At 44.4% G+C, this 26,729-nt stretch overlaps 1 protein-coding gene across 2 annotated transcripts in view; it reads right to left on the minus strand.

Moving 5' to 3' along the window:
- Positions 1 to 26,729, minus strand: part of HTT (huntingtin) — a 1,924,961-nt gene that overhangs the window by 1,552,151 nt on the left and 346,081 nt on the right. For both annotated transcript variants that reach the window (XM_078678546.1, XM_078678545.1), the window contains 2 exons: positions 9,196 to 9,276; positions 6,880 to 7,232 (listed from right to left, as the gene is read on the minus strand). In XM_078678546.1, coding sequence (XP_078534672.1) covers positions 6,880 to 7,232; positions 9,196 to 9,276 — 434 coding nt within the window. The remainder of the gene's footprint in view (positions 1 to 6,879; positions 7,233 to 9,195; positions 9,277 to 26,729) is intronic.

A 26,729-nucleotide genomic window follows, 5' to 3' on the forward strand; every position in this document is an offset into this window, starting at 1 on the left:
CCGAAAACCTTTCACAAGTATACTGCGTATACAACATTTCCTCAAGTATACATACAATACCATATAAGCAGAAATGAAAACTGGAAATTCTGAATATAGACATTTCCTAGTGTCAAGAATCACAACATTTTGAATAACAATGAAATTAAGGAATTTCATACTACAAATCTTTTCGGTATAAGTAGGCAGGTAACGGGAGGTGGGTGAGTCAGTGAGTAATCCACAGGCAAATACTGTATCCACCAGAAAAAATGCTACTGAAGGTAAGTAACTTGTTGTTCTGATGGATACATCTGCCAGTGGATTTCTCACATTTTGGAATTGAATCCTCAAGCAGTCTCGTTCCCAGCGGAGGGTGCCCGCCTGCCTATACCAAAAAAACCTGCAGCACAGAAAGTGCAAAGTGGTCATCCTTCCTCAGCTCTGAGTCTAAACAATAATGCTTCACAAAAGTGTGGAGGGATGCCCAAGTTGCTGCCTTGCAGATGTCTACAACAAGGACACCTCTAGTCAAAGCCGAAGAAGACTTAGCTCTGGTGGAATGAGCTTGAATACCTTCAGGAGGATCCTTCTTGGTGAAGGCGTAGCAGATCGTGATGCAGAGAATGATCCACCTGGACAGTGTTCGCTTGTGGACAGCCTTGCCCTTCATTTTTCCCACGTAACCAATGAAGAGTTGATCGTCCAGCCTGAAGTCTTAAGACCAGTCCAGGTAGAAGCTGACCCCCTTCGTAGGGTCCAGGCGATTAAGTCTCTCCTCCTCCTTAGAAGGGTGAGAGGGAGGATAGAAAGTGGGTAAAGTGATAGATTGTCCTAGGTGAAAGGGAGTGACCAACTTAGGCAGGAAAGCAGCTCTGGTCCTAAGAACCAATAGAGGTAAAAGGAGGCTTAGAACTAAGACCCTGTAGCTCACTAACCCTCCTGGCAGAAGTAATCACTATCAGAAAACTTGTCTTCAATGATCGAAGTCTCAACGGACAACTATGCATTGGCTCAATAGGGCACCCCATCAGGAAAGTAAGAACTACATTTAAATTCCACAGAGGCATGATAAATGTAGTGGAAGGAAAACTGTTAGTGAGACTCTTAAAGAACCTCATGACTGTGGGAGACGTAAACAAAGAGGGTTGTTCTGGTAAACAAAGAATGGCTGACAAGGCAGACAAGTGGCCTTAAACAGTTGCTACTGAACAACTCGGTTGAGCCAAGGAAAGAGCGAAAGGCAGAATATCAGATAAATGGGTCTGCTAAGGGTCAATTGATCTCTCTCCACACCATTTAACGAACAGGGGCCACCTACCAGAACAAACAGATTTTGTAGAGTGCCTCCTGGCTGATAAAAAAACATCCACCACATCCGGTGGGAGAGATAATGAACTCTGTTTACCACGTTCAATCTCCAGGCATGAAGGTGCAGGCTCTAGAAGTGGGGGTGCAGAATCTGCCCCTGAAAATGCGAAAGGAGGTCTGCCCTGAAAAGGAGACAGAGCGGAGAGTGCGATGAGATGTGAAGTAGGTCTGTGTACCACACCCTTCTTGGCCAATCCGGGGCGATCAATAGGACTTGGGCACGGTCTTGGCAAACATTCCACAGAACCAGAGATATCAAGGGTATGGGAGGGAACGCATAAAGAAGCGGAGACCCCAATCTAACCGAAACACGTGCCCTAAATCTCCCCGCATCGGATACTGGAGACTGCAGAACGAAGGGCGCTCTTGTGACTGGCAAATAGGTCCAACCAAGGAAACCCCCACATCCTGAAAATGTGATGGACCACCTCCGAATGAAGACGCCACTCGAGATCAGCCGAGTATTGCTGACTGAGACTGTCCACGTGCACATTCAGCACCCCAGCCAAATGATTTGCATTTACACAAATCTGATGGTCCTGAGCCGACGATACGATCCTACTCCTCCCTATTTGTTGATGTACCACATCACTGTAGTGTTGTCCGTCAGGACCTGAACCGACTGACCGTGAAGGGAGGGAAGAAAGGCTTTGTGAGCCAAATGAAACACCTGCAATTCTAGAAGATTGATGTGAAACAATCTATCCTCTGGAGACCAAAGGCCCATGACCTACAGATCCCCCAGATGAGCACCCCATCCCAGAGTGGAGGCATCCCTCGAGACAGGTTGCCTGGAAAACTCCACCATGACAGCTCCACTGCAGCGTCTCTGGAGATTCTGACCACCTCCCTGAGATCTCCGTTGTGTTGAAACCACTGCCTGCGGAGGCACCACTGGAATGCCCTCATGTGCCAGCGTACATGGTTGACCAACAGTATGCAGTAAGCAAAGAGACCGAGCAGAAGCAGAACCTTCAGGACTAGAAAAGCCGCTCCATCTTGAAACATTGGAATCGTACCCAGGATGTCTAGAATCCTCTGAGGAGGCGGGAAAGCACAACTCACAGCAGTGTTCTGTTTTGCCCCTATGAACAGGTTGCGCTGAGAGGGCACAAGGTGAGATTTGGGTACATTTATCGAAAAACCCAAATCGAAAAACATCTGCATTGATGACGCAGCACCATCCCTGGTGACTTTGCCTTGAGCAGCCAGTCGTCCAGATAGGAATCCCAAACCTCCTAAGATGTGCTGCAACCACCGCCATCATCTTTGTGAAAACTCATAGTGCAGATGTCAGACTGAAAGTAAGAACCGCAAATTGGTAATGTCTAGATCCCACCGTAAAACGGAGATACTTCTGATGCGACTTCAGGATGGGAATGTGAAAATACGCATCCTGTAAATCGATCAACACTATCCAGTCTTCCTGCTGCTGCGCCAGAAGATGCTGAGCAAGGGTCAACATCTTGAATTTCTCCAGTTTGAGGTACAAATTCAAGATCCTGAGGTCTAGGATCTGTCTAAATCGCCTGTCCTTTTTTAGGATCAGGAAATACGGAGAGTAGCATCCCTGACCACTGTCCTACTTCGGACCACCTCTCTTGCACCTTTCTGTAGCAAAGATAGAACCTCCTGCTGCAGAAGCAACAGATGGTCCTCCGAACACCAACCATGACGAGGGGGAAAAGGAGGGGGAAACTCCTGGAAAGGAAGGGCATATCCATTTCTATGAGATCCAAAACCCAGCGATCTGATGTAACAGATTTCCAATTCCGTATAAAATGGGACACCTGACCTCCCACGGGTCCAACAGGCTCTAAGATTGGGGATATAGAGCCGCTTCCCTGCGGAACCAGTTGGGGGAACAGGAGAGGAGGAGACTTGTTGGCGAGCTAAGCCTCCCAGGTGACCTCTACCTTTCCCTCTGTATGTTGTATACAGCAGGTTCGCCGAAATGGAGTATCCTTTCCTATGCCCAAAAATCTTCGATAACCAAAGCCCCTAGGTTGAGACTGCATGCCTAGTGATCTTGCGGTGGCTCCAATGTCTTTAAAGCGTGGAGTCCTGCTTGGATCCGAAAAGTCTAGAGCCATCAAAAGGTAAATCCAAAAGGGTGGCCTGGACATCAGAAGAAAAAACAGACGTCCCCTCAGCCAGGCAAGCTTCCTAGTTGCCACTGGGGAACCAATCACTCTAGCATCAGAGTCTTCCATGTCAAGGCCAGATTGAATAACCAGACGGGCTGCAGCATGAGTGTACGACAGCACCGTCGCAAAATGGCCCTGGACATCCTCTGGGAGTGTAGTGATCACCTCTTTAGCCGAACCCATCAACGAATGGATGTAGCGACCCAGTAGGCACGTTGTGTTTGTCGATTTTAAAGCAATACTATCTGATGAAAATACCTTTTTGGTCACTGCTCCATCTTTTTTGAATCCCTATCTCCAGGAGTGGGCGGAGAAGAGCCAGAAGAATGCTTTGAAGAGCACGACGCCTAAACAACCAAGCTCTCAGGAGAAGAGTGCGTGTATCCTGAGGCGCAGCTTTGTACCGCCTTGCCACCGATCTGGACATAGATGGGTCAGACATAGGCTTTTGCAACACTTCTAGAATGTGCTCCGTCAAAGCCTCATTAAATGGGAGCAGAGGCTCTATCACCATTAAAGGTAAGCGAAGAACCTCTGTCAAGATCCACAGTAAGCAACTACAAGTCCAGGAGATCAGCAGCCTTCCCGTTCGTAAGAGACCTCCTGTGAAGGAAGACTCTTAGGAGAAGAGAGTTCCCACTCTGGCGCGTATCCATCCAACTAGCTTCCTGAAGCCCTTCAAACTCATGCATGGGATTCACTATTTCCCTTTCCTTAGCCTCTTCCTGTTGCTCCTGGAATTCATCCTCCTCCAAAAGCCTCTGTGCCTCTCTTCTAGACCTTATCTTGGGTATAGGCGTTTGCGCTGCCAGACGCGGCGCAGGTGACTTTAAAGCTGGCGCCAATGGAGGCCTTTTCAGGGACGGCCGTTGGTGCCATACGAAGTCGACATGGAGCCGGACCGGAGCCGGATAATAATCCATCCCCAACTCCCTGGGATGGTATAAGCGTCAGGAACCTCGCCGTCAGGAGAGGCCAATTTGGGGTCATCGGCATAAATAGCATAAAAGGTGCCTGGGCATAATGAGGTGGTAAGCCGTGTTGAATGACAGCGGTCCCACTTGACCAACAGGCCCACCGGAAGTGTTAGCCGCCCTGGCAAACATGCCATACACTGCACTTAAGAAATGCGAAGGATCTGTTCCTGGAGGTGGGTACAGATCCAGTACCGCCTGCTCAGTAACCGTCTGAGGTCGCAAAGCATGATCTGGCTGCGGCGTCGGAGGCACCGGAGCCGGGGCGGAGTGGTCGGACGCAAAGGCGTCAATATCCTGGGCGGAGAGTCCCTCCGAGTCGGAGAGTGAGTTTGGGTCACGTGAGGTGAAGGGGAAGAAAAATACTTCATCATTCTGCTGCTAGCTCTATACTATTGTATCTTTTTTTTTTGTTGAAAATATTTTATTGATCAAAAGCAGAGGCAGTATATATCAAAGCAATCACAGTTACAATCTTGTCACAGAGCACGTTCATTACAGCAGTGTATTACAAGCACAATTACAGAGGGATATTAGGCCTGGTCATTTTCATGTCTGCAGAGGGGGAGGTACACAATTCGCCTCTATAGGCATTCCATCTTCCCCATTTCTTATCCCAGACTCCAGGGCATCCCCTGATCTTGTAAACCGTTTTCTCAGACAGCATGCACACATCCATAGCGGCCACCCATCTTATCAGGAGCGGTTTAGATGGTGAGCCCCATTGCATGGCTACCTCACGCTTCAGCAAGAGGAAGCCCAGAGCCGCCCATTGCTGTTCTATTGCAGTTAGATCTGTGGGGTCCTATACATTAAGAAGTGCACATTTGGGGATCAGGGGAACAGGCTTCCCTATTGCATCAGTCATTTACTGAATGGCGCGTTGCCAGAGGTCCTGGATCGCTGGACATTCCCATGGAATGTGATAAAAGGTACCAGTAAGACCACAGCCACGGAGGCAGAGGTCAGATGACCGTCTGCCTATTCTGGCTAAAAGAGGACCAGACATGTATGTTCTGTGCAATATCTTTAACTGTATTAATCTGAATCTATGATTGATAGCTGAAGCGCGCGGGGACATCAATGCCGATTGCCACTCTACCTCATCTAAGACTCCGATGTTTACCTGCCATTTGTCTCGCAGGAGGTGGAAAGTTTTTGGCATGTTGTTATATAGTTTGCGGTAAGTGCAGGATATAGCTTTGGCCTGAAGGGGTTCGGATGGGAGTCTGTCCTCGAGGGGCATATACTATTGTATCTTAATGAGGATTCCTTCCTTTTTAATAATGAATTTTGGATTGCTGTATTTTGTACTTTCATGGTTTGCAAACTAAACCGAAATAAAGTTCTTATTGAATTGAATTGTACTTCATCATTGCTGGGATGCCGTAAAGCTGGGGACCCCGACTTCGGCGACTTGCCCTTAGAAGAGCGAAGTCTGGAACCATGAGGCCGCTTCTTCTTGTGCTTCCTCTACGACTTTGAGGTGTGCGGAGTCGGTGACTTTGTCTTAGATCATGTCCTTCTCTGGCCCCTCTTCTGCTTCTCTACCCTGGCCATCAACAGTTTCGCTTCCATCTCCTTGAGGGCCTTCGGATTCATACTGTGACACCAAGAACATCCCTCGACGTCGTGGTCAGACGACAGGTACCAAAGTCAATCATCATGGGGGGGGTCCGTGATGGACATATGACCCCCGCATTTGCTACAAGGTTTAAACCCAGACTTCTTCTGAGCAGCCATCGCACTGCTACAATTACGGATGACTACAACAATGTAAAACTACTAAGAAATGGAGAGTCCCGAAAAAAACGTTAAGCGGCGAAAAAGGGAACCGACGTCAGCACACTGACGAGGTTTTCTTATGGCTTCGATGACGACACGCGGAGTCGCGAGCGTAGCCGTTCCATTTTCATGTCCACTCCTCGTCAACGTGGGAGACCTACGCGAAAAGTTGCAGTGGAATGCTGCACAAGGGGTAAGTCAAAAGGAGAGGACTCCACAGGCAGATGTATCCATCAGAATTTATTTTTTCCCAAACTGAAAGATTTAGAATTGTAAATTAGGAATTAGTTTTGTTTCTAGTCTTACTTAAAAAGGCTGTGGCACAGAATTTCCACTGTTCAAACACATATTTGATGTAATATTTGAATATAGTGTACATAGATCGTTATAAGGGATGCAAGCAGATAATAAAGAAACACCAATCTATTTGTATGTTAGATCCCAAAGTGCGTGATATAATGAGGTCAAGCTCTCAATAAAACATAGGGGCGGCTGAACTTTTCGCTGCTACAATTTGAGAACGATAAAGCAGATGATGAAAATATAGATGTATCTTCCATGGACGAGCTTTGAGACATGCTGCACCCCTCAGTAGAAGACTTGTATGCCCCCTGCACACTTACAATTTCAGAACTGTCTGATGGCGTCACAGCAGAATCTGGACCTTCTGTAGTCGTCTGCGAGCTATCACTAATGGGTGAAGATGCCTGTGTGGTGCCTTCATTTGTTGGGTCAGACTGAACTGTGCTGATTTGGCTGGAGCTTCGACTGAGCATATCAGCCTCATCTCCTTCAGTGGCCGTGCTGGTCAGATCACTACTGTTCAAATCTACAGACTCTGACTGCAACGTATGTTGGGACCGTGGCTGCTCCGTGATTATGTCATGTGCTGTCGACTCCGGTGCTGCTCCTGAACCAGCAGCAGGAGCACCAGAAGAAGGTGCCACATCACCTGCAATTTCACTTTTAATTGAAGCTGCGGGGAGAAAAAGAAAATTACACTAATAAAAACTTAAAGCAAAGATTTTTTCAGCAATTTAAAATGAGTTGGTCTTTGAAGCCAAAGGAGCACAAACATATGAATTTAACAAGTATTTATTGAAAAGCCATGCTGAAAGACCTGTCACTATTGTTTTCCTGGACAAATCCCACTAGATGACCGACAGATAGACTGACAAGAAAAGTAGAAATCCGTTTTTGGAAAATATAAGATAATTATGGGAAGAGACTTCCCCCTCAGGAACAAATACAAGGTAGAAGGTGTTCTCCTGAGGGAGAAAAGAGGCATGCTCTGCGGGGGCAAAAAGAAAAAAAGAAAGAAAAAAAAGATGAGAAAAACACAAACAAAACTTGTAAAAAGAGGCATGTGTACCAAACTCTAAACCACAGATCTAAAAAGAACAGGTGTTTGCAAAGACTGTCAACATAGCAGAGGACCACCAACCAAAATCTGGGATTCCTGATGGCTTGGCAGTGATACTTGTTGCAGAAACTGTACCTGATGAGGTAGGAGAACTACCAGCAACAAGCACTGGCAAAGCCAATGAGTCTCACTTTTGTGACCTATTGGCCTTTGCTAATGGTTTTAATCCACATAGCCCAGGATCCTTTATGCTGTGTAGCATGGCCAAGGTAAAACAAAAAGAAAAACCTGTTTACACGGCCGCCAACATGATTTTGTAAGCACATGCATCACCTATGAAAAACACCTGAAAAATTACTTGCCCACTTTTTTGTTTTAATGATCGGAGTTAGATCAGTAGCTAAAAACAAAAAAAATGCACAAAAAAGATTTTTTTTACATTTTTTAAAGCGGGTGGGGGAGGGGAGTTAACTGGGTGGAATCAATGGAGGGAGTGGGAAACAAGAAGGGAAGTGCAGGGGGACAAGGGAGCAGCACAGAAGAAGGCGAAGCGAACAGGCAAGGGCAAAAGGGAGGAAGACAGAGAAGAATACAGAAAACAGGCAGCAGCACGTGGAAGGTAATAAGTATACGAGTGAGAGCTTACACAAATACTAAAACGAACCTTCCTAACATCGAGCACAGACACCAGGCAAACACAGACATGGTAAAGAGGCAGTGCTTCATGGGGAGACAAAGACAAGGCTGAGAGGCTGAGACACGAATAAGAAACTGCCAAATGAGTGTGACAAAAAAAGACAACCAATGGTAAGCAGTCAGCAGGCTTCAAGCTCCTCTATGTTTATGGTAGGCCACAATATCCTTTGCAACAGACCGCATATGCAAAGTCTAGTAGGTTGGACCTACACAGGCCAGGTGGGTATCCATATAATGGTGGCCTACTCTGCATGCTTTTTGTTTGCAGAAAGAGCATCCAAAAAAGTTGGGGTTTCTGTTTGCAAAATAAGAGCAAATCGGGATGTTCAGAGAAAGCTTCCCCTGCAGGACAGTCCTGCACAGGAAACAAATCAGCAATGAAAGCTCTGCCCATTGTAGGGCGGGGTCTCTGTCACTGTGACATCTGGGATGGATGGTCAGCTGTGAAGAGGTTTATGACAGCAAAGCAAGCGGAGTCTCTCCAATCAGAAAGATGATAGCTTCCACCTAAATGAGCGAGGAAAACCATGGGTTTGGCAGAGAAGCTGCCCTACCAATTAGTAATGGGGCTTCCACACCACCAAACCCTAAATGAGGCCCTCAATATTTTTGAATTCACCTGCAGAGAGCAGGGGGTAAATATCAAAACTTAAACAGTTCATACATTGCATTTAGGACTCATTAAATCTCAGGAGCATTTCAATTTATTATTTCATTATATTTTCATGTAAAGGCTACAAATGCAATCACATTTATTTCAATTACAAATAGGACACAAAACATTCCCAAATACAATTCTATGGATCATAAGTTAGAAGTTAAATACTAATAAAGTTTGATGATAAGTAAACAAAAAAGGAGGGTAAAAATATCTGCTTACCCACAAAGGTTGCAGTTCCAACCTCAGACTTTGAATCAGGATCATCTTCTAAACCTTCCTCTTCACCCAAAAGCACCTTTCCTGAAAATGTAGCACATATTATTTCCTTTTAGGTTTGCAAAACAATCTGCTTGTAAATGACAACACATTTCATACATGAAAATGTCTGGTACTTTAATACATTTACTAGGATTACAAGTTTCCTTCAAAAGAGCAACTACTTTTCCTAGTATAAAAATTAAACATGTAAGAGTTATTTAAATCAAGCAAATCTAGTTATTTCCACTCTGAAAAACACATGACTAGTCTACTGAATAATATACACGGAGAACACTATATAACCTTAAGTGGATGATGGACGTTGACAATGAATTTATGGGAAAATATAGTACCTACCATAGAAACGTTACAAAAGATAACTTGTTTTAATGGCTACTTTCTTCCCACTTATCTACTGAGAAACATACTGCACCAGTAATCATCAAAACAGGTAAATGATCTGGGGATATAGTCTTGGGTAGCCTGCCAGCACTTCAGCAAACACTGAAAGTCTCCCTTGCAGTAGACGAGCTATTCCCCTGCAGTCCTCAGGCACGGACAAGCAGAGTCCGGACCATCGCCTTTCAGCTCTCTGGCCCGACTGATGCCACAGACTACCAAGAGATGGTAGTCATGCTCAGGAAGGTCAGATCTGTATCCCCACTGAGTGTGAAGACACCAGTACCAACTGGAGCCGTGCCATACCAATCCCTGGGGTACTGTATTCCCTGCACCAAACACTGACCGTAAGTGCCCGATTCGGACTCTCACCGCACCAAGACCAAGGAGCCGTAGAGGGACATCAGCATCACTGAGACCCATTTTGAGAGTGGCCCAGCTGCCTTGATTTCTCCTCTTCCAGTTTGTCCCTAACCGCGAGGTGCATCTTTGCGCACCAGCTCAGACGACTAAACCACTCTGCACCAGAGTCCTCCAGCCTGGGACCCGAAGAACAGGCTGTGCCCAGTGCTCCAATACCCCTTGTGACCTGAGCCCTCGTTTGGGAGCCCTCTGACTTGCCCGTAGGGCTGTCTGTGCAAATTCTTTTCAGGTGGCCCCCCCTTCTACCAGCCTCACCAGTACCCTGCTCCTGGTAGAACCCAGGCGGTTTCCAACAAACTGTTGGTAGGCCCTTGAACCTTGGCCCACTACTATCCCGATTTCAGAAGGTGAAGCTCTTAAAATGACTGTACCTACTTTATATGAATCTTTGACTTTTCCTCCCAGAGGATTGCACTGTGTGTAATTGCGCACAGGTTTAAATGCTTTAATTACCCGTGCATATTTTTTATCTAACACTGTACTTACCTTGAAACTAAGTTCTTGAGTTTGAAATATATTTTTTTAAAAAGTGTTATTTTTCTAAATTGGCCTCAGATTTATTCACGGAGTGTTTCTTATTTATTGCTACTGTGATTACAACAACAAAAGCTTAGCATTACCCACTGAGAAGTCTAACTACTCACCCACACTACCACAAAAGAGAGCGTTAGTATTATCTATTTTAGCCTCTGTAAACCAATTGGGGACTCACTGGACTCGGCGGTGTACTTCTTTATAGTACACTTCTTAAAGAGACCAAAAGCTGGTCAGTTGTTCTGAGTTTTTTGGTACGATGGAGATAGAATGTAAGAAGACGTTTATTGTCCAAGGTGTGGAGAGACTTTTCAGACAGATACTGGATTTGGGAAAAAGTTACGCAGTAGGATAGGTTAGGTGGGATGAAATTGCAATGGAACCTTGCGGATGAACCTTGGGTTTGTTTTGAGAAACACAATCATCAGTGAAATGCAAGAACGGTTCCTGTGTTGTGAAAGCCAGAATTTTGCTGACTTTTCTAGTGGAAGTGAGAGATAACAGAAAAGCAACCTTCTAGATGAGAAATTTCAGATCCGTCTTGTGAATGGGATCCATAAGCTGTGAGAAAACCACGTGGAGATGCCATTCTCGGGGAGGAGCATATACTAGGGGAAAAGCTCTGAACAACCCCTTCATGAATTGTTTGTCTATTCTTGGGGAACAGAGAGAGAGAGGGAGGGAATGTGCGGAGCGTCTGTACCTTGAAATTACGGTCAGGTGAACCTTCAGAGACGCATGTACCAATCCTGATCTGGCTAGTGACAACAGGTAAGGCAGAATCCGTTCAGGTGATGCTTCCAGTGGATGCAGATCCACTTGTTGGCACCATGAACAGAATTACTTCCATTTTAATGTATATGTCTTGTTTGTAGTTTCCGCTCTTGTCTTAGGAAAAATCTCCGACAGTCCTGAGGAATATCTAATTCTCGGAACTCAATGAATTCAGGAGCCATGAGTGCAATATTCAGGAGCCATGCGGGCAATTGGAGAGAGGCCAGCTCCCGGTGCAGGATCTGGCTGTGGTTCCTCATCAAAAGTGTTTGAATTGTTGGTAGGCGGATGGGATTGGACTCAGACAGCAGTAGGAGAGCTGTAAACCAATGCGGCCTGGCCTATTTGAGAGCTATTAGAATGAGGAGACAGTGCTCCATTTTCATTTTATGGGGAATTCTTGGTATGAGAGGGAAGGGGGTTGGGGGGAGCGTATGCATAAATCCCGAACTATCTCATTGAAAGGGCATTCCCCACGACCCTAAGACTGGATATCAACTGACATAGAGCTGGCATGTGGCGTTCTTGTCTACTGCAAAGAGATTCAAAGCTGGTTTGCCACCCCAGGGCACCAGCTCCGACTGATCCAGTTCCCACTCGTGGCAACTGTCTCTGGTTCTGCTGAGAGTGACGGCTAATGTATCGTTCACTCCTGACATGTTCTCGGCTTCCAGAGATATATTGTGAGCTGTGAACCAGTTCCAAAGGTCTTGGGCTTTACGAGATAGATTTAGCGACCTTGTACCCCCTTGCATGTGGACGCAATACATGCATGATGTATTGGCTGTACATAGCAGTATGAAAGCTCTTGCTAATCAATCAATCAGTCGTTTGTTGAGCACGCCTACTCACCCGTAAGGGTCTCAAGGGGCTGGGGGGGGGGGGGAGGGGGTGCAGGTTCCAGTCCATCAAGGAGGGGGTCTGCCAAAGAGCCAGGTTTTGAGGTTTCCTGCGAAGATGGGGAGCGATGTTGTCTGTCGAAGGTGGAACGAAAGGGCAAGGAAGAAGGAGAAAGAGGGGCATCCCGATCAGATAGGAGAGCTGGGCTATTCGTGGATGAAAAGCTTGTAGGGTGAGAGATATCGCTTTCAGTTTCAGGCGAATGATATGCATTGTTTTTTTGAAGTGTTGACCACTTCCCTTGTACTTGCAGGTCCTGCAAGTGGTTGCCCTAGTCCTCCAGGGAGGCATCAGTTGTGATGACCAAGTCATGTACTGAAGTCAAGAATGTGAAGCCTTTTGACAGATGAGATAGTTGGGACCACCATGCTAACATTTCTAGCATCATTGAGGTAATGTTGATCAAATCTTAGAAGGAGCCTTCCCGATAGGTTCATTGTGCTTGGAGCTCCTCTTGCAGTGGCTTCATCTTCAGTCATGCCAGCGGAACCAGGTGTATTGCGTATGAGATGATGTCCAGTAGTGACTTGAACAGCTGCACTGAAACAGACTTTCTTTTGGAAATCTTTAGGGCTAACTTTTGTCAACCTATGCTGCCTGTCTTGCGATAGACAGGCTTTGTTCTAGTTTGTATTCAGGCTTGCTCCCAGAAACATTATTGTCTGACTTGGGATAGTCGAGGATTTTGGATAATTCACTGTAAGGCCCAGCCTGTGAAACAGCAAGAGACAAGCCCTGGTAGCGTTGGTGGCTTGTTTTCTGAGCATGGCTGCTACAGGGGCCAGACAATTGGTGAATATGTGAGGAGCTGACTTGAGGACGAATGGGAAGAGTCTGAACTGGTAATGAACAGTGAAGCGGAGATAAATGCTGTACTTGGGATGGATGGAAATGTGGAAATATGCATCTTGTAAATCTAAAGAGGTCATGTAATTTCCACTGTTTAGCAGGCACATGATGCGGGAGAGAGTAATCATACAGAAAGATTACTTGCGTAGGAATTTCTTTCGCTTCCTGAGGTCTAGGATGGGTATCTATTCCCCTGTTTTCTTTCGTACAAGGAAAAAACAGGAGTAGAATCACATGCCCTTCTGAGAACAAGGGACCTTTTCTATTGCAATTTTGGCCAGCATTATTAGGACTTTTTCCCTAAATAAATGTAGACGAGGTGGGTGTGCACCCTTTGGAGGGTTATCTGGTGGTCTCTATACAAACTTTAGGGTATGTCCGTAGTTTACTAGATCTAATACTCATCTGTCTGACGTTATCTCTTTCCGTTGGGGGAGATAGTTGGAAATATTTGCACCCAGATGAAGGGAAGGAGTGGATGTAGCTGTTACCTGGTCTAGGTCACTGTTTACCACCTGCATCTCAACCCAGGGGGTGGGGGCTTCTGGCATGGGCCTTGTTTGTGATAGGCTGCCGAAGGTGGTCGACGGTAAGCCTGATGTTGGTAGGCGAGTCTACATTGATATTGAAAGGGTTTGTATTGTTGATAACCCCCTCTGTAGGTAAAGAAACATCTTCCTCTAGTCTCCAAATTGGCAACTTCTTAAACTGAAGGGTGCCTAGGGAACTAGCAGTATCAGTGTCCGTCTTTATCGCCCATAGCGCATCATCTATATTTTTCCTGAACAATGTTTCTCCATCGTAAGCCATGTCCAAGATCTTCGATTGTACCTCTGGCCTAAAGGGCAGGGTCTTAAGCCATCCCTGGCATCTCAAAACAACTCCTCCAGCCAATTGGCAGAGAGATGTAGAGGCAATGTTCATAGCGCAATCTATAATCTCAGAGGAGGTGTGCTCATCCTCCTGGAGGATTAGTTTTGCTTCCGCCGTTCTTTTCCTCTGGCACTAAGTTGACTAAGCTCCTGAATTCGGACCACGCTTGTCGGTCTGAAAAACCCAGGTTCGCTAGCCAGTGAGCTGCTCAAACAGTGATTGCAGACATGAGGGTGAACCTCTTCTTTATGTTGGCCAAGCACCTGCCTTCTTTGTCTGGTGGTGCGGAGATGGGAGCAGAAGGGGTTTGGGAGCGCCTTAGTACCACCTGTGAGATCATAGAATCCGATTTAGGATGAACTGTGATGCAAGCATAGAAATCCTCTGTAGCTTTGTACTTTTTGTCCAGGCGAGGTGGTACTACCGCTACTGTAGCTGGGTTTTTCATTATCTTAATCCCCCTCATCCCAGATATAGTGAATGATGGGGATTGCACGCACCAAATTCCTTGCTTGCTCCTTGAAGTCATAGAGAAAACAGTCTGACTGTTTAACAGCGGTTGGGAGGTGAAAACGTGTTGCAGCCTGGTCCATCAGGTTATGAAAGAACCCTGATGTCCTCAGGCGGGGAGAATCTGAAGGGTGTGGTGGTGGAGGCGACAGAGTGGCAACAAGGTAGTCATCCCATTCATTCCGAGGGAGTTGGGGTTCAGGTATTTCGCCTTTCTCCCTTTCATCTTCTGAAGGCATTTGGTCCTCTCTTGGTGGTGCCGCTATGTTCAAAGCAGGTGTCATCATGGGTGTTATAGCAGGAGGAATATGCCTTGGCTTAGCAGGCGAGGTAGGCTGAAGTGGTGCTACTGTCTGCTCCTGTGGAGGGTCAGAAAATCTTCTTCTATAATCCTCCAGCATGGCCTGCTGATCCTGGACTAGCGATATGGGCATTTGCACATCATCATACCTGGGTTTTGGATGAGGATGGTGACAATAATGCTCTTCCTCATCTTTATCATCTTCCTCCTGCTATTTTACCTGGAGCTCTGTTGGTCTGTGCGCTGCCCCCAAAAGGCCTGTAGTCGTCAGACTCCTCCAGGTCCAATAGGTGACTTGGTGGCAAAGGTGGGACCTTACGAGGAGATGTCAATTCAGGTCGCAAAGCGGTCTTTTTAATTTTTTTGTTTTTTATCATCATCTACAGTCCCGTTGACGATGCTGTGAACTTTGGAATTGACGGTAGGAACCCAGTTGTTGGTGCAGTCATCGGAATATGAAACTATATTCAGATAAATCCCAAATCTATGTCCTTACTCTTGCTACTTCAGAACCTGATAGTGGAAACTTGCGTTTTGCTGGCTGGACCAACAATGCTCTTGAAACGAAGCTGTTCCTTTTTACAACTCTGAGGATTGGCTCTTCCATAACTTCCCCTAACAAATATATGCACTGTGATTCCTATGAGCTTTGAAGTTCCCATATCAAGATCAGTGCCGCACGGCACAGTGGGGAAACAAGAGCTGGAATAAGGGAATATTGTGCAAAAATGATTGACAAGCAGGGACTCCGAAAGATTGATGGGCTCATTTACAAAAGGAAAATGCCCTCTTACACTCTCACCCATATGCATCCACTAAAATTAAACTATAATCTTGTTTTCAGGTTTAAATTAACCTCTTCCAATAATATTTGGAAGACTGAGTTAAATTTGCAAATGCCATCAATTGGTCTGTCATGTCTCTTCCAAAATTAGGAGATAACCTTGTGTTGCCTAATGTTTATGGTCTAGACAGCAATCCCAGCCTTACATGAAATTTTCATGATAGCCACTGCCTATGTGGAAGACTAAATGTAATTAATTTGAACATCCTGAAAATCTGGGCCTGGCTTTCCGACTAAAGATTGATCTAAATATAGTCTTTTAGTTTTATTTTTTTTATCTTCTCACACATCTCAGTACATTATCCCTGAGAGTGCCCAATGTAAGTCCAGGATGGCCAGATCCAAGCTAGATTTACATGATACCCTAGTAACCTGTACCTATGTTAAAAATGTTGAAATGGCGCTCTTTACATAGTCAATATTTGTTCTAAAAATCTGATAAGCATGTGGTCCAATCCAAGTGGACGTTTGTTTTAAAATCCTTTCCCAAATAAGCTCACCAGTAGCCTGAAAAGTTCTGATCAAGTAAATAGACAGACACACACATTGTTTGGCCAATAGAGACACACATACTTTCAAATATGTTGAATGCCAATAATGGTTGTGAGGGAAGTGATAATCTAGTGCCGTACAGAATGCCACTAATCAGCACCACTGTGCTACTCCATATTGGCAGACTTGGGCTCAATTTTGATGGAAACCTTGAACAAGCATTAATAATGTTATTTGTTTGATATTGGAACAAGTGATTTCTTTGTCTTGCAACAAGTAAGGGTGACTTGGTGAATGTTTAGTGCATTGCTGCATAATTTTAAAATGAGACATTTGCACATAGTGCTTAATGATAGCTATGACTAATAAATGTCCTTTCATAAATGACTTACTTGCTGGAACCACGAGTCAAATCAAAGCACAGCTCAGATAAATGTAATCATTCTATCTGGTAGAGGAAGAAGAGATGCAAGATGTGAAAGGTGAGGTAGCAGTAAATAAAAGAGGTAAGTAGATAAGTAAGGCTTTAGAAAGGCAGAGCTAGAGAGAAGGAAAAGAAGAAAGAGGGAGAATGATGAAATACACCTACGGGTGCAGTAGAGAGAGGGAAAGGCAAGATAGAAAGATAGTTGTGTTAGAAAGAGGTAGATGAATACGGCAGAGAAGCGAGGTAGTGACAGAAATATAGAGCGCATTCAAAACCATAGGCGAAAAATTGTAGCCCCAGTTGAGACCCGGGTGTATACAATATCATGCAACAGTGTCTCATTGGGAGTCAATGAAATGGAACAATTTTAAGAGTAAATTAATCACAGGCAAAACAAAACATAGTCCCAACTTTTGGTTTTAAGTGCAATTCTATTCAACAAAGGCATAGAATTACTCTTTAAAGGGTTATACTGCAGCATCAACAATGCTTTTTAAGTTGTGTACTAAGTACAAGGTGAGCACATTGTGCTCATGAAAAAATTATATAAAACCGTGCAAGTGAAAAATGTGAAAAAAAAGTAAAACAGCCTTTTGGGATTATTTTGAAGAATTATTATGCATTCATTTTATAGAAATCCCAATTTAGTTGATACAGGTCGATGGTGTTGAGGACAGGAGTGACAGAATGAAGAGGATTGCTGCCTGAACTAAATCCCAGGCAAGTGGAGGGACAACCAATGCGTGGATATGCCTGGGTCTGGGCCAGCTCTGCTGGTCGCCAGGGAGCGAAGAGAGGATCCATTACGGTCTGTCAGAAATTAAAAGTAATTGTGCCAGAGAAATGCCAGTTCCAAAACAATGTGGTGAGTTTAGCCTTCAAAGGGAGGGATGCCGGTCAAAGCTGCCTGAGCGAGTAACGACAATTGTCCTTGGTGGGCACTCATGCAGACCAAGAGTGGATCAAGGAAGTAATGACGACGTGCGCGGGGAGTCGGACGGAAGGAAACACGTCTTCATCGAATTGCCGGTAAATTAATTATGGCGTGCGTTAACAAGCTGCATGATGCAGGATTACGCCTTCAGAAGCTTAAATCTAGGCCTGGGCGGTAAATTCCGTGGAATTTCGCTAATTTTGCGTTCCGCGGAGAACGCAGAATTGCCAAAAATTCCATGATCCGCGGCTTCGCTGAATGTTTTGCTTGTTCACGCTTTCAAAATGCGTGTTCGCAAGATATTTCTCCCCGAGCGCGCAAACTGCGTTGGCAAACAGCGTTTGCAAACAGGAAAAAAGCAATTCCGTGTGTTCGCAGAACTTTTGCGTGCTCGCTGAGATTTTTTTGCTGTTTCGCTGAGCTTTGCGTAGCACGACTACGCAAATTCCGCCCACCCCTACTTCAATCTAAACCCACGGCAGCGAAGGGTTTCTCACACGGCACGGCCTGAATAAATCGGTTTTACTTGTTTTCACATGTTTCACTTCCTCAGTTTAAATAACTTTCGTGAGCACAATGTGTTCACCTTGCACCTAGTACACAACTTAAAAAGCCTGGTTGGTGCTGCATTATTTTATAACCCTAGAAAGCATAATTCTATGCCTTTGTTGATAATATAATCGCGATTATAACCAAAAGTTGGGACCACGTATTTGTTTTTTCGGTTATTAATTTACTCTTCAAATTGTACCCTTTTATTGACTCTCATTGAAACACTGTTGCATGATACTAGAAATGTAGAGAGAGCAGTGAAGTTGAGAGAGGAGCAATAGAGAAGCATACAAAGACAGATGGTGTTAAGCGAGAAGACAGAGAAATGTAGAGAGAGTGGGTTAAAGACAATAAGACAGGTGGGGTATCGAGAGAAAGAAGGTAAGGTAGATAAAGATGAGGTAACTGATGAGGTTGATACAGAGGTAGAAATAGAGCGGGTGAGGTAATAAGACAGAGAGTCGCACTTTTCAGAATAAATGTCAGACAATAACTTTTCATTAAAAACAATGAGACCTTAGGTATCAAACATAACTTTTCCTCAACCAATTGGGTATAGCTAGCTCCACTGTAATTTGGCGATTTCGCAGCTGCTGCGTTTTCTGCATATTAATAAATGTACTGCTCTAGGCACATACTCCATCATTTACTACATAATTTGAAGACTTTAACTGAAATGGATTTCAGTGCAAATGCATCACAGATTACTAAAACTGTCACCCTTGTTTCCATGCAGGTTTGCAAGGTTAACTCGGCACCTTTCAGTTGCGAAATGATGTGTTTAAAGGTTAATATGGTCCTAATGAGCTGAAAACTCTGCAAAAGGGTGCATGGGAACCAGACTTTTGAGCATGTCTTTGCTTAGTATTACCAAAAACATCTACTCTACTGTATCAGGTAAAGAAGGTAACATTTCAGAGCAGTTTGTATGACGTAAGCAACCGGCACTGAATGCTAAAGAGAGAATGGAGTTAGATGCTGATATGGTCCTGGAAGAAGGTTCCAATGCCATCCAGCAGATACAGACTACTGTGTTAAACTAGCCGCCACAATTTTCTATTCTTTTTTTAAACTAGTCAAGGAAACCAGACCCCATAAACTGAACCTTTTAAGATGGCCAGGGAAGAAGTACTTTTTTTGAGGAGTTGAGAATGGCTAATATAACCATTAGCCATCATCAGCATAAGCAGATGGAAGAATGTACATCATATTGGCCCATCTTGTTGCCTGACGAAGAAAACAAAGAACTAGCGAAAGTCCGCGCTAACAGGTTATTGTCGGTTTTGGAAATCTTGGTTCATCTGGAGTAGTCAGGGTTTATATAAAACACATTTGTTAAATTAAATCTTATGAGGCTCAACTAAAATCTAGTTCAGATGGGATCCGCTACTGAGCCTGTAAACATTCAAAAAATAGACCTTTTTAAGACCAGACAGAGTGGTGCTGGGAGGAAAAACGTATTATACTTATTGTACAGATGGTAGGGGCCATTCTTGCTGAAATGATGAGAGGGTTGTAGGAGTTTGGAGGGCAGTCTAAGGTTGATTGAATTAGAAATAAAAGTGACATGTGAGACACTGCTCTGGAAAGAGGTTGGTTTGAATCCCTTGACAAAACTGGGAGGGTTTAAAAGCTAAGATCTTACCAGGATATCAAAACTGGGGTATACACAGAGATGAAATCCTTTCACATATAAGGCATGAATATGAACTGTAAGAAGCAAGTCACTGCTGTAACATACAAATTTGTCATGAACTGCACAAATATGGGAGAGGGCCGGCCTGGGTACTCCCTTTAGAGGCTAGAGTGCCGACAATCAGCTTTCTAAAGATTCTATGCCTGTGATTTATAAAACTATAACAAATAACTCAATGAACAACTTAGACCGCCTGAGTTCTAAATGGGATGTTGATATAGGGTCTGTTGATCAGGAATTGGAAGATTTCATTCACTACAGAGAAGTAATAAGGCAAGCCTTATGCCAGCTACAGATTAAAACCCATAGGGAGGGAAGAAGGCACCTTTCTACACACCCTCTGGAACGGTCTGATTCTAAAGGCCTTGGAGTATTCTTTGAAAAGGCCAAGAATTAGATATCAGACAGGTGAATGAGATCTGAAAAGCTTAAGTGGGAAGGCTATGCGGTATTTATCACAATTAGTACAGCAAAGATACTTATCCTGAATATGGGTAATGGAGGAAAAGACATTGGATTTTGCAGAGTTCAAGATGAATACATCCCTTAGGCAGAGCTGACCCCTTCCCATACATACACACAAACATACATCTTTAGGAATTTAATAGAAGGGCTATCATGTAAAACCCAATAGCTTGAGCTGCTGACTGAGGAGTTTATAAGAAACAGAGATTCTCTGAGGGCTAACTTATACTGTAGTTAGCCTTTAGCTACAGCCACACATCTGCATCTGTGGTAAGAGACTCATAAAAAGAAATGTAGGTTAAGGCTGCCTTTGCAGACCCCTAATCAAGAACCATACCCGAGGCGACAATAAGGCTCTAGTGGCAACTTCCCGGAATGAGGGAGTTAAGATCAAAGAGGTAAAGGAATCAATTCATAATGTCAGTAAAACAATCACTGCAAAAGAGACAAAAATAGAACTGCTGTGCAAAAGTGTTTCTAGAGCTGAACACACACACGCAACAACACTGAGTAATGTCACAAGACACATTCTACTGAACTACTGTGATAAACAGAGATCTTAAATTGCACAGTGACTACCATCATAGGCCTTTAAGTGAAGACTGGACCATTTAGAATTCTTAGGATGAGGTGAAGAGTGGCACGCAGAACGAGTAGGGTCAGAGTTGATTCCTGAAAGGATGGTATCAAATGTGGTATAGACTTCACAAAACTTGAAATGAGTTGACCAAATGCTGTACAGACTGTACAAGGGGCTCAATGCTAAGAGACACATGAGGGGGACACAGTCCCATTAACTCTAATATCCACTCAAATATTGATTTTATTAATGAAATAAATAAAACACATTGCAAGGGAAGACAGAACAATTTGTAATGAATCACAATACAGATAAATTACTGAGGGGAAAAGGCTGTAAACTATCAACCCTACCTTTTAAAATCTTAATGTCAGTCTTCTCACAAGATAGAAGGCAGTCAAAAGAGAAAGAATATGTACCCAGGCAGGAAAATAGTGCACAGAAATTCATAGAGGGCACATTTTACAACGCTAGGTTATCAGGACACATTTGCAAAACATAAGTTACTTTAATAATGTAAGGTGCAATAAAAGGTTGAGGATAAACTAGGATTCTGACATATTGCTTCTAGGGTGCAATCCGATTTGGGAGGGATGAAAAAGCATGTGCAGTCTGTGTTGGTGGTGCAGAGGCTGTTTTCGTCATATATTTAAAAACATTCCTTGCGTTATTTAGGTATTGTTATCTAAGTAAAACTTGACTAGTACTAAGGGGTAATTTAAGGCTCTAGTAGACAAGCATGGCATTGTCGAAGGTAGCTAGCTTCTGTGAAGACATATACTCATTGATGAGAATGTAGAAAATAGATAGCTGGTCCATTCAAGAATGTGGGAAGAAGCTTCTATTGACATTCAGTGCATGTGGGGACAGTAAAGCACCGCAGGACTCAAAGAAGGCAGATGACATTTGATATCAGAACATTTTGTGAAAGAATTATGATCTTTTTTGTCTTGTGTGGGGAGTTGAAGTAATAAACGTGCATGGTCTTTGAAGAAATGTTTGTCAATTTTAGAGGCTGTTTAAGTCCAACTATGATAAAGGATTTATTTTAAATAAAAATGCATCAGCTTAAATGAGAATATCATTTAGTCTTATCTCACAGCATCAGTGAAATCTGCCAATACTTTTTCTCTTTAAACATTGTGCAAAACAATCATAGTCCAATACAAAAAGTGAGAAAATAGCAACTCAAAACCAATCCTCAAAAAACACCCTATGCACATAATTCTCTTTATTACACAAACCATACAATTTACATTAGGACAGAGGCAAGGATCATGTATTTACTTTCCTTACTTTAAAAACAAGCACATAAAATCAAACCACATCCTACAGAAACTGGAGGATAATCTACTAAACGCAACACTTTTTTTTCAGCAATTAGATGTTTGAGTGGCCCAACAGAACAACGTTCACTGCTTTCTTGTGCCTTTTATTAATTTGTTTATAAGTATCTGAAATGTTCTGTAATGGTTCCATATTTGATTTGATCGGTTTGCTCCAATAGTTCAGTTTATCTAGTTGTTGGTCACAGGTTATTTCAATTGCAAGTCTTTTATTCCTTGCCAAGAGGTAATCTTTTATTAGGTCTCGCCTGTCGATGCGCATGCGCATCGAGCAAGCGAGACTATAGGGGCTCATCTACTCTTTATCTAACTTGCAAGGAATCGTGGCGATTCCTTGCAGTGCCCGTGACTTTTAAGCTCAATGCGCATGTGCATTGAGCTTAAAAGCGCGTGCACAGCCGCCCGCATTCCTCCGACACCTTTGAAGTGAAGCTTAGCTTCACTTCAAAGGCCCGGCTTCTTCACACCCACATGCCGCTCTGCCCCGCTCCGCCCCCTCCCCTGAGTCATCCTGCCTGCCCCTTCCCGCCGTGTCGCATTTCTCCTCCCCCCTCCCCTCTCTTCCCTCCGTCTTGTTATATTTATCTTGATTGGCTGCGGGTTTGAGGATTTTAAAACGTGCATCACTAAAATATGCCCAAAACTTCCTCTGCAGAATTTGTCCATGCCTTTCCGAACCATAGTTAATATATTTTTGTTGGTGAATATGAGGGCTTTTCCAAAACGCATCCTCGCTGGGTTCCAGTTATCCTGGTTAAAAATGTCCGTTAGGAGTGTCGGCTGTATGTGTATTTGAGGTAGCCAGGTCTGCACTCCTATTCAAATAAGCACACTGACCTTTACCAGAAGTTGTGTAAATGCCCTGGCTGTCGGCACGTCCTGGGCAGGCCCTGTATTTGTATCGGATAGCTCAGCTGCTGTGACCCCGGCCGAGCCGCTGGTTGCCTCTATACAGGGGTCAGCTGCTCCGTGCTTTCCTGGGTGGACTGGTTTCGTTTCTTCACTTATCCGAAGGCCGCTGAAATAACCCAACGCTCTTTGATTTCAGAAGCGCTTCTCTGTGGTCGTCTGACGTTTGGGCCTATATCTACATGAATTGTCGGCTCGTTGGTTTTCTAGACAGCTGCGGGCGTCTATCACTTTCAGTTTTGTGCTCCTTTTATTAAAGGTGATTCACCCGGAAGGACATTGTGTACTTCACAATTTCTGTAATGAGCGTCTAAGCTGTGGAAATACCACCTATCATTACCAGTGTTTATAAATATCCCTCCCGGCTCTCTATGTGTTGTGTGTGTATGTGTAGAGCAGGTGTGTGTGTGTATACATACGTGTAGTGCAGATTTTCCAAAAGCCCCAATGTTACAAAATTAGCTTGGACAAAATCTATCCAGGATTAGAGCCACGTGCTTTTTGCTACTTCCCCTGTTACAAGCACATGCTTTGTAATTCATCATGTTTCAAGAGCTCCCCGAATGCCACTTAAAGCCAGAAAGCGTCGTTATAGATATGGGCGTTTCTCTCAATGGCCATAGATGGCTGTGACTTTGCACATGAAATAATAGCTCACATTGTAATGCCAGATGCCGTTGGTGGTGCAAGTGTACCCTAATTATTTTCCACATCTGACCAATACCAATTGTTATTTAGCGCTTAGAAAAGGGACCACTCGGTGTTTAGGCGCTATGTAAATAGCACACCATTGTTGTGTGAAGGTTATTTGTCTGCAAATATGAACATATCGCGGATTCCTTGTGCTCTTAACGATGCCGCATAGGAAGCACCGTTTAACACGACGCTGGTTCATCCAGCCGCGCCGCCTTTGAAGGAAGGACTCCAAACAAAAATGCGAGCAGTTGCATGTTTTTGATGTCTCTAATTCCTGGCATTCCCGCTGCCTGCGAGAAAGGCAGGCCCGACCCCCTGCCTGGCTTGATTTAAACAGCCCGGTGTGTTTTCTCCCCTTCATCCTCCCGTGAATAAAAGATAACCTGACAATTCCGTCAGGCGGAGCAGCCAGACGACGCCCAAGCAAACCAGCAGCACAGCAAGGGAAAAAAGCCATAAAAAGAGAAGCTTTTCACAAAAAGCTATTCTACTCGCTGAGCAGGCTGTGGATTTCTGTTTGTGACTACCATTTTTTTTTATTAACAAAAAAATCTTTTTCTGCTCCTTTTGCGTGCGAATGATGGTGGATTTCTTTTAAGACATTCTTTGCAAGTCACAGAATATAAACCTCTTTAAAACATTTTGGTTCTTGAACCTTCGTGACGCTGGCGACCTGGAGTTCCCTTCCCCTCCTAGGTCTTGTAACCGCAATGGTATTTGAAATTTACCAAGTGTTAAAAACACAGGAACATGTGAGATTGTGATGGACTCGACACCCTGTGTATATGGCTGGCTGAGATGCTTTACCAATTCTAAGCAGTGCCCTCTCGGGCCACGAGATATTATACATAAGCATGGCCGGAGTCTCACATTTTTACTGGGCATTGTATCGAGGGGAATTTTACTGTATCTCTCTTTGCTTTTTGAAGTTTGTGGTGGACTTTGCGAAATATAATACATTTATTTAGCACAAGCATTTGGGCACTAAATAGGTCTCCAGGATTCCTCGTACAATTAAGTAAGAGGCTGATTTTATGTGACTTCTCACGTGTTTAGTTTAGCCAGTGAAGACCACAGTAATTACGCATGTTTCATGCTTTTTTCTCAGACAGGATTCCCTGGTTTTAAAAGCAATCCTGAGTTACAGGACAGTGATAATTTGAATGGGCAATCAACCTGACATTAACCTAATTGCACTCACCCTCAACCCCTCACCCTCACTCACCCTCACTCACCCTCACCCTCACTCACCCTCACTCACCCTCAACCCATCACCCTCACTCACCCTCACTCACCCTCACCCTCACTCACCCTCAACCCCTCACCCTCACTCACCCTCAACCCCTCACCCTCACTCACCCTCAACCCCTCACTCACCCTCAACCCCTCACCCTCACTCACCCTCACTCACCCTCAACCCCTCACTCACCCTCACTCACCCTCAACCCCTCACCCTCAACATCAACCCCTCACCCTCACTCACCCTCACCCTCACTCACCCTCACCCTCACTCACCCTCACTCACACTCACCCTCACTCACCCTCACCCTTACTCACCCTCACTCACCCTCACCCTCACTCTCACTCACCCTCAACCCCTCACCCTCACTCACCCTCACCCACCCTCACTCACCCTCAACCCCTCACCCTCACACAGTGGAATAGGTCTCGGAGCATTTGAGTTAGAGCTTTTAGAAATGTTTATGGTTTTTTTTTTTTAATTCTTTAGCATTGGCTACAGGAAACAAAAATGCTAAAGATTTACAAAAAAACCCATAAACAATTCTAAAAGCACTAACTCTAATGCTGCGAGACCTATTGCATTTCCAATGCTTGTCTTGCATGGGATGGGTGGGTGTGGGCACACAGTGCTAGTCTGTCAGAAATCCACCAAGCTTCTTTGTGCCGCTGGGCTCCCAACAAAGGAAGGTACTGCAATCCATGTGGTGCAGGTGCCCCTGTCACTCTTCATGTGAGGCTAGAGGTACAGTGACAGTCAACCTGCCTTCTCCCTGTCACAATTGGAGAACTGTGCGATGTCCATCATTTAGTGTGCCAATCGCTCCCTTCATTATTTCAACATGGGTGTCTTCACTGCAGTATCAGATCTCGATAAGCCAATATTGTGGACCCAGTCTACTTCACATTTTCTGCAAAAACTGCCCCTCTCTTGCAATGGTAATAAAGGCATAGTCCTGAGGGTTGCTTACTGAGGTATTAGTGACATTCTAGTACTGTACAGGAGGCACGGGGTAGCTTTTCCTGGCAATTGTTTACACATTCACATTAGGCACCACAGACACAGGTAAAGATTTTGCCCTTTGCCAGCATTTACCCAAGTAAAATAGAGCACTGAAGTGTTATTTGTGGAGGGAGTGAGAGCTAAAGCTGCAGTGAAGCAGTGATGTTATATTGAGGAGAAGGATATCTTTTATTCCTTGGGGTCAGAGTTCAGTCTGTTAAATGGTCTGTAAGTAATGTGTTTGCGGTTGCCTTGAATATTTTGGATAAATTGTACTAAGTGTCTGCTTGGCCACCCCAACCCCTGCAGAGACAAGATGCTCCCTCAGTGTGGCTTCCTAAAGTCAACATGTACAAACAGACTAGGAGAGTTCCGCGGGACGTTGATCTGAGAAGCTAAGTTAAGCTTTTATGTCTGCCCTTTGGGAGATTATGACACCTTCTGCTTAGGAGGAAGAGAATCCAGGGCCAGGTAAACTCCGGAGCAGTGCAGTACTGTACCTATGGCTAATGATGACTATTTCGCCCTTTCATCCACTGTAGCAAAAAAATGTGGCAGATGAGGGACAATTACTGGAGAACGTAGAAAGGAAATCAAAAAGATCCAAAGACAGCCACTCAACTGGGGAAGGGAACAGATTCAAGATGAGTCTTGATTTAGACAAAGAGGACATGGTATCTGGTGGTTTGGTAGAGGTCAAACTGGAAAGTAAAGACAAACTATTTGATCCTTGATAATCTATGACACCC

This window comes from Lissotriton helveticus, chromosome 2_2, assembly GCF_964261635.1.
Source record: "Lissotriton helveticus chromosome 2_2, aLisHel1.1, whole genome shotgun sequence".
Lineage (NCBI taxonomy): Eukaryota > Metazoa > Chordata > Amphibia > Caudata > Salamandridae > Lissotriton > Lissotriton helveticus.